At 34.5% G+C, this 21223-nt stretch overlaps 1 protein-coding gene across 3 annotated transcripts in view; it reads left to right on the top strand.

Annotated features, from left to right (window-relative positions):
* The window catches only part of LOC143245092 (uncharacterized), a 91153-nt gene that overhangs the window by 39966 nt on the left and 29964 nt on the right, over positions 1 to 21223 (top strand). For 2 of the 3 annotated variants that reach the window (XM_076490964.1, XM_076490965.1), the window contains exons 3-4: positions 5951 to 6028; positions 10433 to 10997. In XM_076490964.1, coding sequence (XP_076347079.1) covers positions 5951 to 6028; positions 10433 to 10997 — 643 coding nt within the window. The remainder of the gene's footprint in view (positions 1 to 5950; positions 6029 to 10432; positions 10998 to 21223) is intronic. The other variant, XM_076490966.1, reaches the window with a different exon arrangement.

Below are 21223 nucleotides of genomic sequence, written 5' to 3' on the forward strand. Positions count from 1 at the left end.
ATTATTGTAAAATGAGAATTTACTACGTCACAGAAAATCCTTAAAACATACTTCATTTTTTAAAACCAACGAATGTGAATGAAACATTTTATCCATACATAATCATGGAGTTTTAAAACCTAATCACGAATGAAACATAAATTAGAAATCACCATTTCGTATAAAAGGATAATTTATTGAAATTATGCTTTTTTTGTGTTTATTACCGCCATATATAATTTACACGTTTATATGTAAGTTACTACTCCTGTGTTGTTACACATAAAATAACTTCTAACTACCTGCTTATAAATGTCATAAAATTATTCGAGCTCGTAACATACAGTCTTGTCCAAAATGTTTGCATACTGTTCTATATTGATGTTATTGTCTATCTGTATGGAGTAGTTGTTGAGTAAATACTTAAAAGGTAGTGTATGATTTGGCAAACAAGTACGAGTTGTTTGTTTGTTTTTGAATTTCGCGAAATGCTACATGAGGGCTATCTGCGCTAGCCGTCCCTAATATGGCAGTGTGAGACAAAAGGGAAGGCAGTTAGTCATCACAACTCACTCACCGCCAACTCTTGGGCTGCTCTTTTACCGACGAATAGTGGGATTGATCGTCACTTTATAACGCCCCACGGTTGAAAGAGCGTACTTGTTTGGTTTGACACGGATTCGAACCCGTGACCCTCAGATTACGAGTCGATTACCTTATCTACCTGGTCTTGCCGGGGCTGATTCTAAGAGAATTGGAAAACAAATGAAGGTGTATCAGCTTGAGACACCAAACCATCTAGAAAGAGACCTGCAACAAGTCTTACTCGAATTTCTCTAATCAAAGTGCAGTGTCTTATAAATCGGTACAAAAGGGCGAGTATGCTTGGTACGACCGGGATTCGAACCCGCCACCCTCCGATTAGGAGTCGAACGACTTAACCCACCTGGCCATGTCTGGCCTGTACCAGTGGTTATTCTGGTCTGTATAAGTTATTTTGAGATTTTGTTCGTCAAAACACAAGTACATACCTGTTTTGTATAAAAGGGCTTGAGTTCAGTATAATTGTTTTTTGAAAATATATAAACATTTTGTTTAGACAGTTTTTCTGTACTTGATGTAGAGTTTACCTCATCACGTGCGAGAAGTTATAGGGCACAATAAATTGTTACACTATCCAGAAACAATATAAAAGCAAATTGACGTTTCTAGAACAGTAGGGTACCCTCAATGTAATGTATCTATAATCCTGAAACGTTATCAGACTACAGGAAACGTTGTTCCAGGAACGTTTAATGGTAGACCCAGAAAAACAAATTCTCAAGAAGACCGTGTTTCTATCAGATTAACCACCAAAGTAGAAAGACGTTCCACAACACAAGAATGGGATGAATACATTCACTTCAGGGTATGCGGATGAACAGTGAATAGTGACTACATTCACTTTAGGGTATGCGGATGAACAGTGAATAGTGACTACATTCACTTTAGGGTATGCGGATGAACAGTGAATAGTGACTGACCAAAGAAGGTTATTTTGCAAGAATGAGAGTCTGTAAATCGATATTAACTAGAATTCACCTCCATCACCGTGTTACTTGAGCGAGACAGCATACCAACTTTCAGTTGGGACACTGATGACATGTCATCTTTTCAGATGATTTCTGCTTCCTGCTTGTTACATCTGACAGTAGGATTCATGTTCGTCGTGTGCCTAAAAAATAGATGAGGTAAGACTGTACTTCCCATAGCTGACGTGCAGGAGACGATGTAGTATTTATTTGGGCAGCTATTCATTATAGTGTAAAAACAGCTGTTCGTATATTTCAGGGAAACTTCAATTACGCATCGTACAGACATCTAATGGAGAGGATATTTCTGCCTTATGCTAAGGCAAAGTTTGTTAATAACTTTGCATTTCAGGAAAAAAAAAAATATCAGTGTGTGTATTGTACAAGATTATCTCGGCCACGTAGGACGTCACAAGATTGCCATGGCCAGAAAAGTCTTCAGAGTGTAATCATGTTGATAAATGTTGGGCAGAACTGACTGAGCGGAAAATTGATAACCACGAACCTAAATTAGCTACTACAGTTGAGTTGTAGCGCCCTCTAGTGACACGTTGGGATGAATTTGCGGTGAATTACACCAATAATACCATAGGTAACCGTCATCTGCTGAGGTTATAAGAACAAAGAAAACCCACGGAGTACTGAATATTTAATACGAACTGGTATAAGGTTACAAACGCTATTTATAATAAGTGTTTTTTTTTATTGTATTATATTACATGTTTTGTTAAGGTTTTGGTGTGATAGGTGAAACACTGAATTACACATTTCTAAAAATGTTCTAATAAATCGTTCACAATGTTCATAGAACTTGTCTCATTATGCAAATTACATATGTAAATGTTTAATACAACATGTATTTTCCAGTTTGACTGTGCTAAGTGTGTTTGTATTACATCCTAATAATAATGATCTTATTTGTTAGAATATATGCAAACATTTTCGTCCAGACTGTAGTTTAATTAAATAATTATAGTTTTTGTCAATTTTTGTTACATTAAACCATGTGTAGTTTTAAGGACCTTTTAATATTTTTAGGACAGTTATCTAGTGCACTTTAATAGAGTTAAGATAAACTAAACACACTGCTTTCCACTATAACTCAGTAGCGTTGAAATACCACAACACACAATGTTCTAATGCATGAAAGCATTAAAATACCCGAGCAAACAACACTATTGTGCAAATTAATAGCTCTAAAATACCTGAACACGCAGTTTTCTAGTGCACTAATAGCGTTGAGATACTTTAGCATATGCTTTTTCAGTATAAATTAATAGTGTTAAGTTACCTAATCACATATCTTTGCAAGTGTAACTTGAGAGCGCTACGCGCGTGCATCTTCATGGCCCAGAATGTCCAGGTGGTTAAGGCGCTCGACACAAAATCTGATGATCGCTGGTTCGAATCCCCGTCGTACTAAACATGCTCGATCTTACAACCGTGGGGGCGTTATAATGTGACAGTCAATACCACTATTCGTTGGTAACAGAGTAGCCCAAAAGTTGGCGGTGGGTGGTGATGACTAGCTGCCGTCCCTCTTACCTTACACTGCTAAATTAGGGACGGCTAGCGCAAATAGGCCTCGTGTAGTTTTGCGCGATATTCAAAAACAAACAAGCATCTTCATAACGTTAAGATACAAATACAAATAATGAAAACAGTCTAACAGATATAATCATTAAAATAATTATGAAAAACATTATAATTATTTATCACAACTACCTACCACAAATGTTAACATACATCATGAACTCTGTTAAACATGGATAAATTCACAGTATTACACATCAACACCCAAGGTGCTATTGCTTCCAACACCTTTCCCCGTTAAATTTGTAGATCGGATCTTTAGATAAAATCAAATTTAAATAATAATAATTAATAAAATAGTGCTAAATTAAAACAGCCACCTAGGAACTAGACTTAAAAATAAGAGAAAAATTTAAATGGACATTGCCCTGAAAAGGACTAGTCTAAGTTGATATTACTCCATATTAATCAGTCAATTCCAACAATGTAATGTAAGGAGGAAGAGGTCTGGTGTACTTGACCCTCCTGGGTATAAAATTATATATACCCAAACACCAGAGAGAGAGATCAAACGCTGATGCTCTGAAACGGGCCAGAGTACGGTGTCATACTCTGGCCCAAAGTTATACCAAATACCACATCCTAAGTATAGACGCCATCAAAGCACGGGATGGAGGAAGAGGTCCAGTGCACCTGACCCTCCAGGGTATTCCACCTAATTACCCAAATACCAACACAGAGAGAAAATAAAAAACGTTAAGATACCTCAACACACAGCTTCCCAGTGTAAGTTAATAAGCTTTCGAGTGCAAGTTAATAGCGTTACGATGCACAGGAACCTTTACCAGTATAACAGCGTGTTAGTTTATAAGTATGTCTAACCTTGTTAAGCAGCTAAAGTAACTAGTAGTTTAAGTTGTTACTGTTAATGTTAGCCATAGCAATGACAATCAGTCAAATCTGATGCGTCATCGTAACAAATACATTCATATAATTGAAACTTTTAAAAGGATCTTTTTCACCTGGTATTGCAACATGTTTGATCCATTGATCTGTAATTCTTAAAATACCGTCTAGTTTTGTTTGTTTTTCTGCTAATAAATAATATCAACAGAAAAACGCGAGACGTTTCAGAACTGAATTACACGGTATTTAAGTTAACATAGAATGTATACATTAAAAAAAAAATCCGTTACTCTTGCCCTGACATGGCTAGGTAGTTAAGGCGCGTGACGCGCGATCTGAGGGTTGCGAGTTCGAATCCCGTTCCATCAAACACATTCACCCTTTCAGCTGTGAGAGCGTTATAAAGTAACGAACAATCCCATTATCCATTGATAAATAAGGGCCAGGTAGCCCCCGTTTGGCTTTGCGCGAAATTCAAAACAAACCATGTACAAATTCATTACGCTTACCTCATTGAATTTCGTAGGATTAGTCATTTACGATACTGTTTGTCTTAGACTCAGCAATACGCTTTAGGGACCTACAACACTAAAATTCGGCATTCGAATCACCCCGATCGACAGAGCGCAGAAAACCTCGTCTATGGCTTTGTACTAAAAGAAACAAAATTTATAGATAACAAAACGAAGCCATATTTTTGTTATATAAATGGTAAGTACCATGTTTCGCATGATTTGTCCTCAGCACAACAGTAATATAAACAATCGATTTGAAGACCACTTCTAACGCTTACTCAAAAGTACACCTGCTTATCTATTTGAATAACATCCTACAAGATCGTTGTTGTAGATATCTAGTTATTTATACATGTGCATGATTATATAAAAAATATCTACTACTGATAAGAGAAAGCAGATGTAGGTTTCGCGTGTCAGGTACTCCCATTTCAGTTACACGCTTCAACCAACGCCCATTGTTTTACATGTTAACAGTTGCCAGTTGAGAAACGGAAAGATGTGTGCTGTGTACATATATTGCTTGGTCTAACATCCATTTGTATCTCTAAACGTTAACTTGAAAAGTTGGTTCACGTTTTTACAAAGGGGTGTTGCGGAAAATTATGAATTCCTTGAAATTCTAACTGGCACAGAACAGTGTTTTTTATTATTAGGTGATTTATTTACAAGGAAACATAATGAAAGTTGGTATTTTAATATTGTAATAAAGTAGATTAATTTTAGTGTAACAACAAGCGGTAGATCTATACAAAATACTTTAAAATATCTTCATCTTTAACATAGGACCAGGCGTGATCTAGTGGTTAGGGTGGATTACTCGCAATTTGCATCTGCAGTTTGTGGGTTAGAATCCCCCTATCAAACCTGATCACTCTTTCACGTATGAGGGGGACGTTACATTGTAACGGTCAATTCCACTATTCGTTGTAAAGAGTATTCCAAGAGTTGGTGGTGTTGACTAGCTGCCTTCTCTCTGTCACTGCTAAGTTAGGGACAGCTAACGCAGACAGCTCACATGTAGCTTTGCGCAGAATTCAAAACAAACGAAACCGTCACCATAAAAATAGTATTATCATATACGTGTTTTAATAACTTTAACAATGATTTATTAATACAAAACCGAACTATCTTGAAACTAAAGTAAAATGAGTTAAATGTTGACCTTGAAAGCTTGCATATAATTAGATGAATAAAAGTTTACTAGCGAAAGGATATAGCATTCTAATATGTAAGAAATATTAGTGTGGAGACTTGTAGTCTGTAGCATTTTAGTAGTTGCCGTCAGAGATGGTGTTCGAGTTAATTATTTCTTACTGTTCTGCTTAAGATAATTTATATCTATTGTTCTGTTTAGAGAGGAAGAAACTTATGAAACAATTGTTTTTAAGTTGTTGATTGTAACAGAAACAAAATAACGAAACGGAATATTCCAAACTATTTCAGAAGTCCTTCAAGAGTGGGAGAGCCAGGTGACCAACCCACAGCAACGTCGTAGTGGTCAACAGTCAGCTTTTCTTGGCGGTTGGTTGAGTACCGATGGTTCATGTATAACCTGAGTTCACATATTTTTATATCCCGAACAGAAGAACATCTCTTAAATAAACTTTATTCAGTTACGTTTGTTATGATTGGCACTTAATATAAAGTATTTTTAATCGGTCGTGCTAAGCCCTGCTCTTATTAGCTCCGTGTTCTGGCGAACCAGAAACAAACATATTAGTTTCAAGTCTAAACTACTTACAATCTCATTTATAACAACATTTGTTGGGATTAATCTTGAGTTAAAATTAACCGTCCGTGTTTGTTAAGTTTATTCTGTCTGTTTTTATAGGAAGATTAGTTAGAATTTCAGACATTCTTGTCACTAAAATATACACAAGTAAGAGATAAATTATGTTTTGTTTTTATCTCTTGTTAAGCTTCACCTACGTAGAATATTAAGTCTAATAAGTACTCCTTAGATATTCGTGATGCAGTACTTACAATATTAATATTATTCATGTCAGTGTAAATTAACTTTACAAAATATTTCAACTTTAATTTGTAAACTTACCGAGACGTAGATGTCGCTAAATCTGAGTGACGTAAGAAGTGTTTAAAACGTTGTTTAAAACATTTTACATAATAGTTTTATATTTTGAGGGAAATAAGTTAAATGCAGTTTAAGTATATTTCGAGTAGATAGTCACAGAAAGAAATTTACACTTACAAAGACACGTAAATAAAGTGGCTGTACGTGTAGAACCAGTGGAAAACTCAATGTGTCTCATGAATTATGAAAGAACTCCGAAATAACGTGCAACAAAACTCTGCTAACGCAACCTTTCAAAGCAACAGACACTATGCAAAATGCACACCAAACAGAAAGTTTTCTTTTTGTATTGGTGTTAGCAAAGATACTGCTTGGAGTCATATAGAAATAAACATATGAAAATTAATTATTTAATCAAAACGTGTTAATATAACTTGTGTCTGTAAAACATATCTGTGACGAACTAGTGTATTAATCTCTATGGGAGCTATTAATTCACGCACATATCAAGAATGCTGTATTTATACGTATAGCTGTAAATCTACAGTTGAAGTAGGATATTATGGATCTTTACCTGAGAGGTGTGAATATAGTTCAGTAAACCAAACACTGGGTACAATATGTAAGAAACATGTGATTAGAATAAGTATGTCCGATACGTTAACGGAGCGCAAATGTATTTCGGTAAATCAGACACGGAGCACGAAATGCACGTATAAGGTTACATTATTGTAGTAGTATTCATTGCGTAGCAGAATAAATATGTTCAACAGGATAATAAATAAAGCATGCAGTATATTAACCCTTTAGCTTTTCCACACTTAAGAACAGTTCACCAATAATACCTTTTTGGGTTTTTTTTAATGAAATCCATGAGAGTCGGTTAGCTCTAGAGCATCTGAAACACTAAACATATATAAATATCTGAAACTCCATGTGCTTGACGCATTAAAAACATGTAACATATTTTTTCCAGAGGCGGATTTAGGTCAGATAGGCCCTAGGCAGTATAATAGCATTTGTGTCCCCCGCCAATAAATACAAGTACATCCAAGGCATAAAAAATTCAAAATTTATTTTTGCTGAAGCCCTTCTAAATGGTCGAAACCCCATCCTCAATATGGCCTATTAAAAGGACATGAGTTACTTACATAACTGCACAACTTCGAATAAAACTTGCTGTTTTCCTATTACTTCTTCAAACAACTTCTTAAGTAGTATTTGTTACAAAGGTAATAAACATTGTATCTGAGCGTAGATAAATGTTCATTCTAATTACCCATGATGCAAATTTGGTGAGAAAAACTCTCATTAGATTTCTGTCCAGGAACAAAACAAAGGGTAATATATAAACAACCTACAATACACAATGATTACAAGCAATAATTTGTAATCCGTTGAAATTCGTCATTGGAGAAAATGTGCGCAGCTACAGTTAAATGTATTGTAAACGTTCAGTGGTCTGTGCTTTTGGTTTTAAACAGCAAGGTTCTGGTGTTGATTTAAATGGTGTCACGTGATAGTTTACCGTTAGACTGTACAATAGCTTCAACCATTTCAGTAATTAGTGTAATATTCAAGTTACGAATAGATAATCATGTGTGTAATAAATACGTGATTACGTAAACATATTTCTCTTCAGAATGGGTATGTATGTATATATATAAAGGTAACTTGTTGGTTATTATAATAACTTGAAATTTGATTGCAAAGTGATACAATAGTAATGCTTTGTATTTTAATATGTATCAGGTATTTGCTTTATAAGCTTCCAAAACAACCTGGTAGAGCTAAATTAAAGTAAGCCTTAAAGAATAATACAAGTGTCTATTCCATGTACTACATATTAAATTATTTACATCAGACAATACGTTCGAACATCCATAATAAAAGTTTTCAATCAGGTACTAAGGCAACAAAAATACGCAATTATTTCTTAATTATATGTTTTCAGGAAAATGATTTGTCCATAGAAACATGTTTTAACTAATACTAAAACAACTGTTTTGATATTATTGTTTAGTATTATATCTGCGGGTGATTTATATCGCTCTGCGTTTTATTTCCTGTTAATGATCTGTGTTATCCATCATTAAAAGTTTTAGCCAATCATAGCAGGTTTGTTTAGAGGTTATAACAGTACCAGTACTGCATGTAATCTTTTTTGATTTATGTTTTGTTCACTGTTGTCAGTCGGGGTTGCCCATTATTTAAAGTTTTAACCGATCCTAGCAGGTTTTTGTTGAAAGGTTATAACAGTACTAGTACTGCATGTAATCTATTTTGATTTATGTTTTGTTCACTGTTGTCAGTCTGTGTTGCCCATCATTTAAAGTTTTAACCTATCCTAGCAGGTTTTTGTTCAGAGGTTATAACAGTAGTAGTACTGCATGTAATCTATTTTGATCTATGTTTTGTTCGCTGTTGTCAGTCGGTGTTGCCCATTATTTAAAGTTTTAACCTATCCTAGCAGATTTCTTTGTTATCACGGAGGTAATGCTACATGTGATCTATACTAAACTATGCTTATTTCACTGCGGCTAATCAGAATAAGAACAGTAGCTCGATAAAACGTGCACACTTTGAGTCAGGAAGTTTTAAAATAATTGATTTTAAACAAACATTCCGTGCTCGTATAGTCAGTTTGCTTGTATTAATACTTACAGAGCAGCTGCTATTTAAAATGGTCTAAGCGAAGTTTACAGAATACCTTTTTCATTTAATTATTGAACTAAAATTATCAGGACTGTGTGTGACCAAATGAAGTTTTTCAACAACGTTTTTGTTTCTAAAAACATTAAGCTAAAACATAAAGACATTATGAATCAATAAAAAGAGATTCGTGGTGTCAAAATGATTATATGTAAAGAAAGATATTTTTGATTTTTTGTACTTTCATAAAAACTTTAATAACTGAAAAAACGCTTTGCGAGATATTTTAAACAATTATGTGACTTACATTAAAACCGATTTCTGAACATTAACGCTGTAGACTCATTCAGAATCATCCTAATATTAATGTTGCGTTTTTTTGTTGGTCGGAACTTTCAGTTAGAAGAATACTTAGATATTTAGATTATATGAAATATATAGAGTTACGCTACGATGAAACCCAATTCATACCAATACAGATAAAACTCGTGAAATACAACACGTATTTGAAGATCGTTAATGTTTTATTTAGAAATAACCTGAAGGAAGATGTAGTGAGAACTCAAATATTTGTTTCTCGCTTGAACCTTCTAAACAACTTTAGTTGATTCGTGAGGCTTGATCTGTCTTCTTCTTCCTAACATTAGAGGAAAGAGGAATATTACTGTATTATTTAAGCTATTTTATTTTCGAACACGGAACGCATGCGCTATTGTGCTTTTTGGACAAAAGCCGAGATTTGGCAGCAAACCACCCTTGTTTTAAGTGTGACTTCAAGCAACTTCAGTGCATTCTTGCCCTGAAAAGGACCAGACTTAAAGTTATGCTATTACTTCAGCTATTTTGTGTTTACTCTAAATGTATTAATCAGTCCATTCCAACAAAGTAATGGAAGGAGGAAGAGGTCTAGTGTATCTGACCCTCCTGGGTATACAAAATATATATACCCAAACACCTAGAGAGAAAGAGAGTGCATTTTTCAAAACAATGTTTCTGATTATACCAGGAATTAAATTATTGTGTACGTGTCACTGAGGTAAAAGTTACTTGAAAGTCGATTTCTGTCACATTTTTATATTTTTTCTTCTATTTAATATTTAAAGTTGTACAATGCAAACTTCTAAATTATTATTTCTAGTGTGATACGTAGTTATTATTAGATGGTATGACAAAGTCACTAAGGACAGTACAATCTTAAATTGGTTTTCCCCACAGACATTAGTTCTTATATCCTTTTATAGAAATAAACAACAATCCCTGGGGTCGGTACCAAAAACAGGAACAAGAAAACGTCAAAAGATACGTATCCACGTGGAGTCAGCACTCGAGAGAGACGAATTGTTACTCCAGCACTGAAACATTGCCAAGTGAACAATTCAAAGTTACTGTTGGCTCTCCTCAACATTTTAATCTGCTCAATGAACAGAACAAAAACTGTATAGATACGGTGAACGAACTACACAGAGAACAAACCAACAACGAACAGATTCTGAATGAACAACCCAATGAAACATTCATTCGTACCAACGACGATAATTTAGTAATCCAAAAGGATAGCGAAACGTTGAACTCTGGAAATAATGGTGTCGTTTCACGTGAGGAGTGCGGGGATCACAGTATTCATTCGTTGGTAAAGGGAGACGTAACACCTGAAGTACACCATCTGGGTGTTGACATATCTGTCCCGCAAAACGTATCGTCTCTGAACTGTAACTCTGGAAACCAGTCTATATCAACCGTGAGCGACAGTGCTGAAAGTTTCACAGAAGAAAACTCGCATGAAGAATGGTTATCCTGGGTTCCTAGGTAAGTACTGCATACATTATTATGTATGACTTGATAGTGACAAACCTGTTATAGATACTGTAAGGATTATTATGCTTGAACTGTTAGTGATAGACCTGTTATAGGTACTGTAAGAACTATTATGTTTGAACTGTTAGTGGGCCCGGCATGGCCAAGCGTGTTGAGGTGTGATACTCGTAATCTGAGGGTCGCGGGTTTGCATCCCCGTCGCGCCAAACATGCTCGCCCTTTCAGCCGTGGGGGCGTTATAATGTGACGGTCAATCGCACTATTCGTTGGTAAAAGAGTAGCCCAAGAGTTAGCGGTGGGTAGTGATGACTAGCTGCCTTCCCTCTAGGCTTACTCTGCTAAATTAGGGACGGCTAGCACATATAGCCCTCTAGTAGCTTTGTGCGCAATTCAAAAAACAAACAAACAAACTGTTAGTGATAAAACTGTTATTATGTTTCTATTAGTTGCAAGCCATTATTATTATTAAGCTTGATTTCTTAGTGGCAAACCTATTATCATTACTGTTCATGCGTGTGAATGTTATTTCGGGTGGCCTTCGTTACTTGTATTCAACACTTGAAGATGATGAACTGAAGCCATCTGAAATATCATCACATACTAAAGTTTTCGTATTCACCGTATTCTTACAATGTTCAACCTTATCTTTATTGGCATATCTACCAATCTAATAAAAGAAATGCTGACTTACCCATCACTGTTTTAACCTTTACTTTCCTTGGATTCACAGACTAAACCTTCCATTGAGAGCTTATACAGTCGATGATCGTGTTTCAGATAAAATACCCGATAACTAACCATCCAATAAAATTGTGATTTCATTAAAATCTAAATGGCATCGCCAATACTACCTCTCGCGTCTTCAAAATAAATAAATTCTATTAAATAAGTGGAGTTACATAAACACCTGGCGGACATTCAGAAGGTTTACATTATACATGTTGCTGCTAATCCAATTAGCTTAAAAATACTATTTATTCCAATACAAATAAATACACATACATTTTCGCTTCACAACAAATAAAAATAAGGTAAACCTTCTAAATGCATCATATGTCTTCGTTAAGTTGCAAAATCCTAGAGTAAAAAACGTGTTCTTAGTCCATACTACTTGGTGAATAAATTCGTTACGTAAAAGAACTTGAAATATGAATAATTAATTCGTCTTTCAATAGCTGAGCTGATATAAAATTCATAAACGTAATTTGATACGAAATATCGCAGGACTGTAAGCTTCAAAACATATCTGACTTGAAGTTCCTGAATGAATTGTAGCTAACTTTTGTGAGAGTTTCGCAATCACCGTATTTTTTCTAAAGAGCATAGCAGATAGTCTTAATTCAAACTGCATAATCTGTGAAACATATTCTGGTATTGTAACTCACTAATAACAAAAGTTATTTTTGTTCTGATATGTGATTTGTATTGTAGTAAGTCAAAAGTGAGCCTGTTACTCCAGCATTGTTATCCTTTTAGTGTCTATTTCAACATCGTATTTTCTACGTGTGATCAGTTGAAGATATTAGGAAGAAAAGCAAGAGTGAAACTGATGTGAAAATAAGCATTGTAATGTGTAAATGTGCTTATTTACGTGACTCTTTGTCTCTGGCCATCTTGTTTTATATGTGTAAACACCCTTCTCTTCAAACGCCTGTTTATACATATGTTACCAGTTTAACAGTAATTTTATTTGAAGTAAAATATTGAACTTGTGTTTTTTGGTTATGTTGATCATTAAAATTTCTTAGTTTTATATATATATGTCTTAACATCTATAAAAATTATGTGGTATTCTGCCACTTTATAATTCCTCTCCAAACATATCATGTTATGATGTTATCTTCTATGATAAACGAGTCAGGCAGCAAACTTGTTAGAAACGATAGAGATTTAGCAGTGAAGATTCTCACTTTAGGTAATTCACATAAAAAACGAAATGTGCGATAACACATCCTAAATACTTGTTTTTTAAATTATAAGTAAAACACCCTTAAAAACTTCTTCTTTTGTATCAATGTTTTGTATCAGCGTGTTTATTTTCTAGTAGGATATACAACTCGAACGATGTTCCCTTTATTGTTACTATAGTCATAAGCAGTATGCATTTCTAATACGATTTTACTTCAAGTAGTGTTATAGTTCGAAAATTGTTCTTTCTGTTGTTGCTGTAGCCTTGTACAATGGTTTATTTCTAACAACTTTTTATTACAGGTAGTGTCATAACTTCAACATTGTTCTTTCTATTGTTGCTGTCGTTTTAGAGAATGGTATATTTCCAACAAATTTTTATTACAGGTAGTGTTACAACTTCAACATTGTTCTTTCTATTGTTGCTGTAACCTTATATAATGGTATATTTGCAACAAGCTTTTATTATAGGTAGTGTTACAACTTCAACATTGTTCTTTCTATTGTTGCTGTAGTCTTATAGAATGGTGTATTTCCAACAAGTTTTATTACAGGTAGTGTTATAACTTCAGTATTGTTCCTTTTTAAAGCTAGTAACGTTATCTTGCAGAAAAGTAAGATCCTTTTTATCTTTCAAAATATTCTCTTGGGAGCATATGACTGGTGTAAAATATAAATTTATAATTATGGTCAGACGTAGATAATAAAAGAATACTCGTTTATAGACTCACAGGAATAGCCTGGTGCATGTTTTAAATACTTCTTCCATAAACACGAAATTCAAGATGGCTGAGACATAACTTAAAAACGAATGCAATGACAGTTATTGGATTTTAGATTTCTAAGTGCAGATTGGTTATAAAATATTACGACCACAAAATCCAGTAGAAAGTTTGAAATGTGGATACGACAACAATGGACACTTAATACTTGAGAATGGCAAAGGCCAGACGCATTGAGTCGTAATTAAAAACCAAATTCTTTTGAATTTCGTACTTGTAACTTTTATAATAATACAGTAACGATTTATTTCGTATAGAACAACAGCAAGTAATTACCATTGACTGTTACTTCAGTTATTCCCTGTATAAATTAGGCATATCCCAAATTTAGGCTTAACTTCATCACCATTATCAATGCTTGTTTCTCTGTAAAATCTACTTACGTTTTATATTTGCTACAGCAATTATAAGCAAAGCCAGCGAAGTAATTGACACTCTATCTCAAAGAGTTCCTAGTTGATCAGCGCTACGTTTAAGGAATCTAAACGCTAAAATATGGGGTTTGATTCCCTGCAGTACATAGAGAGCAAGTAGTTTATTTTATGTCTTTGTGCTAACTACAAACAAGCAAAATAAAATGTATTTTAATTGTTGTTATCAGAACAAATGCAAGTAAACTGTATTAAAATTTAAGTGAAATAAATTTGTCAGAAAATTTAATGGGATTTCCTTATTATTTACATTACAGGGTATTTTATTTATATTTATAAACTTTCCTTAAATAAATAAATTAGTGATAGTTGCTCGAAGATATTTTGATGTCATACTACAGGGTCTAATAAGGACAATGTTTTGTCGCAGTTTTTACGTCTACGCTATTGTTTATAGGTAGGTCTCTATCTCTGTTCTAGTTTGTCAAAATAAAAGCATCTGATGAATACTGAAAGGTATGAGTGATATGACATTTAAGACTAGTACCATTGAACTATCTTTTGTTTACTGTGTCATTTTATTTTAATTTTATTCTAAAGTGACACTGAATATTGTCATTTATCTGGTGTCCCCCGACGGAACAGAGATAAGTTTAATAACTCACAACAATAAAATCCGTGGTTCGATTCCATTAGGGGTTTTGTTTGTTTGCCTAGAATTGTGCACAAAGTTATACAATGGGCTATGTGTGCTCTGCTCACCCCGAGTATCGAAACCCTGTTTTTAGCTGTGCGAGTCCACAAACATACTGCTGTGCTACTGGGGGCACCATAAGGGGGACAGAGTAGATAGTCTAATAAGTCATTGCTCTAAAACTAATAAAATAATTAAACATTTCACCGATAATTACTCGTGGTTGTTATCGTCCTATCTTATGCAAGGTTTAGTAATAAAAATGTAAACGTTGACTCCAAAAATGTAATCGTGTTTTATCGGCTTTCAAAAGTAATTGACTTTTGACACTTGATATGAATTATTTGATTACTAACATAAAATATCCGCGATTTGTCGTGAGGCTCAAAGGACCCCTTGTAGTTCACAGAGTCCCCCGATGTACCTATGAAGTTTTCGCATTATCTGCAATTACTTTAAACATGACGACCCAAGAAATAACATGAAAACCATAATAGGATTTCGGTTCAGCGGCTCGGAAATGCCTGTTCTAGACTGCTACGTGCTTGAGTGATTTTTTTCGAGTACGTTTGGGATACTCTTGGAAGGAAGGCTACGCCATATAGCTAATAGTGTTTCCAGGGCCGTTATTATCCTTCTACGTCTGCATACCAAGTTTGGTCCTGCTAACTCCAAACCTACAAGAAGAGTTTGCAAACAAACAAACGTAAAAATTTAAGTTTACGTAAAACGTGAATTAATGAAGATAATGCAGCTATAATATACTTAGATAAATGAATTCCAGGCTTAGATATAATATAGTATTACAATTATTGTCTTCGAAACAAGAAGTCCGGTGTTATTTTATTGTTGAGTTTCATTAATTTCTCAAATTATTTCGTCTCTTTATCTCATTAACCGCCAGGAGTATTTTAAATAAATATTTAAATATTTTGTTTATAAAATTCCCCACAAAGCTAGACAGCAATTTTAGTTCTAAACCTGTAAACTAATGAATTTGAACTATATTTTTTATCTCCTTTCGGGGTAAGAAGAACTTCTGTATTAGTACCGGTTGGTACTTTCAATCTATCTGAATACTGCCTTACTCGAATATAGTCTAAACGGCCAGGCAGAGGCCCTTACAGCTCAGAGACTGCCATCTCTGCTTTTGAGATACTAACTAGAGAGAGGCAAGTCTGCTGGTCAGCAGCACCATCCGTCCAAAGAACTCATTTCGGCTTTGAAAAGAATAACATGATTGCATTTTACACTTATATTGTGCATGAAAACAACTCGAATTTCGGACCTACCAATCCAAGGGTCAGCACCTTTATTACTGTGGCAGAATAATAATCAGGTAATAAATATCTTTTAAAATTAATTTAATTAATAAGTTTATGCTATAAACGTTTCTATGCCTTCTAATGGGGAAAGTAACTTTAAGTAAAATACAATATTATCTTCAAATTAAATTAGAACAATTATTGTTTATTTTTTAACTTAATGATGTTTCAAAATCAAACGATTATTTTACTTCTTACATGGCTCAAATGCGTCACAGTGGTTAACATATCAGACTGGAAATCTCGAGTAGTGCGAAATTCACTTGGCATTTTCAGCTACGGATGAGTTATCACAATTAAAGACAACCCCGCTAAGTTAAGACTAGCAACTTCATCCAGTGGGTGCTGCGGAATGGTTGTCTTCTGTCTAGTTCTCTCCTTAAAACCATAGAGGTCTCTGTCCTGGACGTTCATCCCATTTATCATTGTAAGAGAGAATTTTGAGTATGGGACATTTTTCATCACTACTGACTAAAACATGAAATATTCCATTCTTTGATACAAATATATGTATGGTTAGGAAGTTTAAAATACAAAATTTTAAAGAAATAGATGTTCCATAATGACCGTATTTAAGAATAATAACGCTATAATAACGAGTAATATCAGAATTAATAATATGTTTGTATGACAACGCATGGTGACAGAATAAGGAAGTTCCAACTACCATTTCACTCTATTTAGGTTCTCTAAACATCCTCCGTATTGGTTTCGAGAGTAATGACGCTATGTTTTTGTTTTGTTTTGTACATTAACTTCTATTTTATCTATAGTACTCTGTGGTAAGATTAAGGCCATATAACATTAAAATCCGATGGACACAGCTCGGATAAACAAACCATTGTACTGTTCTTCGCATTATACAAATATAAACTTTTATTTTACTGTCCAAATTGTTTCGACCTTAAAATCGAATGTGTAAAGGGTCGGTTTAATGGACCGACTCCGTATTAGCGAATATTCGGTTTGGTTTGAGTTTCGCGTAAAGCTATATGAAGGCTATCCGCGCTAGCCGTCCATGAGATAGCAGTGTAAAACTAGAGGGAAGGCAGTTAGCCATCAATACCCATCGCCAACTTTTGGGCTGCTCTTTTACCAACGAATTGTGGAATTGACTGTCACTTTATAACGCCCCATCGACTGAAAGGGTGGGCATTTTTGGTGTAATAGAGAAGGAATAGTAACAATGATTTCTAATTTACTATGTGTATTTACACGAAGTGTGTTAATATTGTAGAAAAATGTCGAAGACGGTTGTTGACAAAAATCAAATAAATTGCAAAGGCATTTGCACTCAAGATTCATTTGTGAATTGGCGATTTTAGTCTAGCTCTGACTCTGACAAATCAAAGAGAAAGATGATGTTTTTGTGGAGGATAAAAGTATTTTTCTTCATCATACAGTTTGCATGTTGTATTTGCTTAACTCTAGAACCCCTGAAATGCATATGAACAGTTATATTCCGAACTAGCTTGAGTACCTGTCACCTGGACTCGTGATTAATGAAATGTTATCTCATGAATGAAAAGTTGCTTCCCTTATATGTAATTGTAACAAATTCAAAAATGCCTATAAAAGTGCGAAACACAAAATTTGCACCCACAAGTTTTCATGGACTCAACAAAGCTTCGCGCCAAATTTGGTGAAGGCCCATCAACAGCACGAGAAGTAGTGGTAAGAAAACCACACAAAATCTTTCATAAAACTGCAGAGTTCAAAACTGAAAATTTGTATCTATCTCTCTCCCTTTCCATGGATCCAAGAAATCTTCACACCAAATTTGATGAAGATCCATCTACAAGGGCCGAAGTAGTGGTAAAACAACACAAAAACGTTCATAAGAAGCGCTAAAGCAAAATGTAAAACTAAACGTTTGTACTTATGTATGGACCTATTGAACCTCCATACCAATTTTGGTGAAGATCCATTCACACCCTGCGAAGTAGTTACATGGACATACAACAGACATAATATTATATTTATATAGATTATATAAGTAGTTACGTGGACATACAACAGACATGATATTATATTTGTATAGATTATATAAGTAGTTACGTGGGCATACAACAAACAGTAATATTATATTTATATATATACTAAGTAAGTAGTCACATGGACATACAAGAGACACTACTGTTGTATTTATATGGGATCCTGTGTGTTACCAAACCGTCAATGTAGGGTAAAATGAATAACTGATAATTTGTCAGTGAAATACATAATACCATGGTAAAGGCCACTCTGTAAAGAGCCGTGGCTTGCGCTCTTTAACCTATCCCCGTCTACACAGGAATAACAGTGGACAGACTACAGACTATATATATATATCAAAAACTTTTACAATGAGAGAAAACAATCAAAAATAGTTTTACCATTACCAGTAATGCAGGGTGGTTTATTTCTACTTCAAGGTTATATCTAAATGTTAAAAGTAAGTGCCTTCCCACAACTTGCGAAAGGCAGTAGAAGATGATAGGGTGTGGATTCAAGCACTCAGCTTCTAACCCTTAATTGATTTTCCTTATTTGCTGGCTAGTTCAACATCAACGTCTGGATCTTGTCTGATTGGTGGAATATCCTCCATCACTTTTCGATGCTATGACCATAGACATTCTCCGTTATGTTTTAATAACAAGAACTGATAATGGAAGAATATAAATTTTGATTTTTGAATATCTTTGTAAATCTTTTATTTATATTAATTTCAACATTCTTGTTTTACAGTGCTGTTTAAAAACGTCGCCTATTTACAATTAATGTATTCGATACCATTAGAAGTATTGATTTATTTACACATGTATATTTCTACATCGGTATATGTCTATCCTAAAAATTACTGAACATTTGGTTTCAATAAAAAGAGGCTTACGTTTTTATAACGTGTTAAAACGTTAACATACTTGTTGATAAATTATTCTAAGACGTCTTTCCTGAAGATTTGTAACACTAAAACTGGGATTCAGTCTTCTCGAAGGACACAACACGAAAAACACATTTTGTGACCTTGTGCTTATCAACAAAAAAAAACAGCGCAAGGTTTAAATATTGTAACTGCTTTAGTACTTTCACTACGAAGCTTATCCTGTATATTATTTCATCGCTAAGCGTCTGTAGTATATATTAAAGTTTTCTTTGTTACACGTTCTTGTAACACTTGTTTGTTTGTTTTGGAATTTCGCACAAAGCTACTCGAGGGCTATCTGTGCTAGCCGTCCCTAATTTAGCAGTGTAAGACTAGAGGGAAGGCAGCTAGTCATCACCACCCACCGCCAACTCTTGGGCTACTCTTTTACCAACGAATAGTGGGATTGACCGTCACATTATACACCCCCACGGCTGGGAGGACGAGCATGTTTAGCGCGACGCGGGCGCGAACCCGCGACCTTCGGATTACGAGTCGCACGCCTTACGCTTGTAACACTTAGCAAATACAATTACTTTCGTGGTAAACATTGATTGAAAACATTCATGTGTTTATTTTTTTTAAGTGTAAGTAATGTTAGGTATCTAAAGTATCCCTCTGTATCGTACGTTCTAATTTAAAGTACTGAAATGTAAGGTAAAAATCCATCTGACTATTGCTATTTTAGTATCTCCACTACGACAAAAATTGATAATTCACTGAAACCAAAATTACGGGACGAGGGTTATTTTAAATAAACATAATAATCAACGCTACTTAAAATAAATTATGTAGGATAAAAATTATTAATTTGAATCGAGAACTTCATGTATCTTTTTCACGTTAGGTTATGAAATCAGTGAAATGATCAGTTCGTTTGACATTGAAAACAAGAAACAACAAAATGAAATTGATTAAACAAAATTGAATAAAACAGTCTAGGATTTATTGTTGCAAGATATTTCTCTTGGTAACTATTTGCGTCGTACCGTAGGTGGAGCCACTAAATAGGTTTGGTTTGAATTGGATTTCGCACAAAGCTACACGAGGCTAGCCGTCCCTAATTTTACTGTGTTAGACTAGAGATAAGGCAACTAGTCATCACCATCCACCGCCAACCTTTGGGCTACTCTTTTACCAACGAATAGTGGGATTGACCGTCACATTATAACATCCCCACGGCTGAAAGGGTGAGCATGTTTGGAGTGACGAAGATTCGAACCCCCGACCCTCGGATTACGATTCGAACGCGTTGATCATCTGGCCATGCCGGGCTTGTCAAAAGTGTAAAAAATAAATGAACGTAGCATTTGAATTAATACGTAATTACATCAAAATATTTACAGTCACAGAGGAAAGGAATTATATAATTTGTCGAGTAATTAGAAAAAAACACATTTTATCATCATTCGTGCGAATGGTTAGTAGAGTGTATATTTCTTGTATTTTTATTATGTTTACACCACGAATGATTTCTGATTGTTTGTTTTTTTTTCATTTCTGTAGATTATTATAAATTATTAATGATGATTGATTAATAATTACATAAATGCTCATAACATTAAACAAACCCTCACGGCATAAACCTCAGCCAAAAGTATAGCTATCATTTTCTTTCACCAAGTGTCCCAGGCATTTAACGTCGTCACCTGATCTTTACTAAACATCGTCTGAGATGAAGAGCCCTCTGTTGTGGTGAAATTATTACAGTGCCAGTTTGGGGATTTCGAGGATCCATTGTTCCTGTATTTTTATCACAAACTGGTGTTCTGCATATTCAAACCTTGACGTGTTATAAGGGTAACAGTCAAATTTGCTCATCCTTTCAGTAGTGAAACTTTTTATAATATGGCCGTCAATCTTACTTTTCGTTGGTAAACAACAACTGCAGTGGGTGATGTGTTGAGTAGTTACTTTACTTCAATTCAGTTAAGGACGCCTGGTGCAGATAACCCTCAAGCAGTTTTGCGCAGAAGTGAACAAAAAGCAAACCGAACGGTTGTTAAATAATATCATTTAACCTGCAGCAACTGTGGTACATTCTTATTATTATTTGCCGTAATACTGATACTTCCTTTCAATAATATTTATAGCAATTATAATACTTCCTTTCAATAATATTTATAGCAATTATAATACTTCCTTTCAATAATATTTATAGCAATTATAATACTTCCTTTCAATAATATTTATAGCAATTATAATACTTCCTTTCAATAATATTTATAGCAA

Source organism: Tachypleus tridentatus, chromosome 2, assembly GCF_004210375.1.
Source record: "Tachypleus tridentatus isolate NWPU-2018 chromosome 2, ASM421037v1, whole genome shotgun sequence".
NCBI classification, from domain to species: domain Eukaryota; kingdom Metazoa; phylum Arthropoda; class Merostomata; order Xiphosura; family Limulidae; genus Tachypleus; species Tachypleus tridentatus.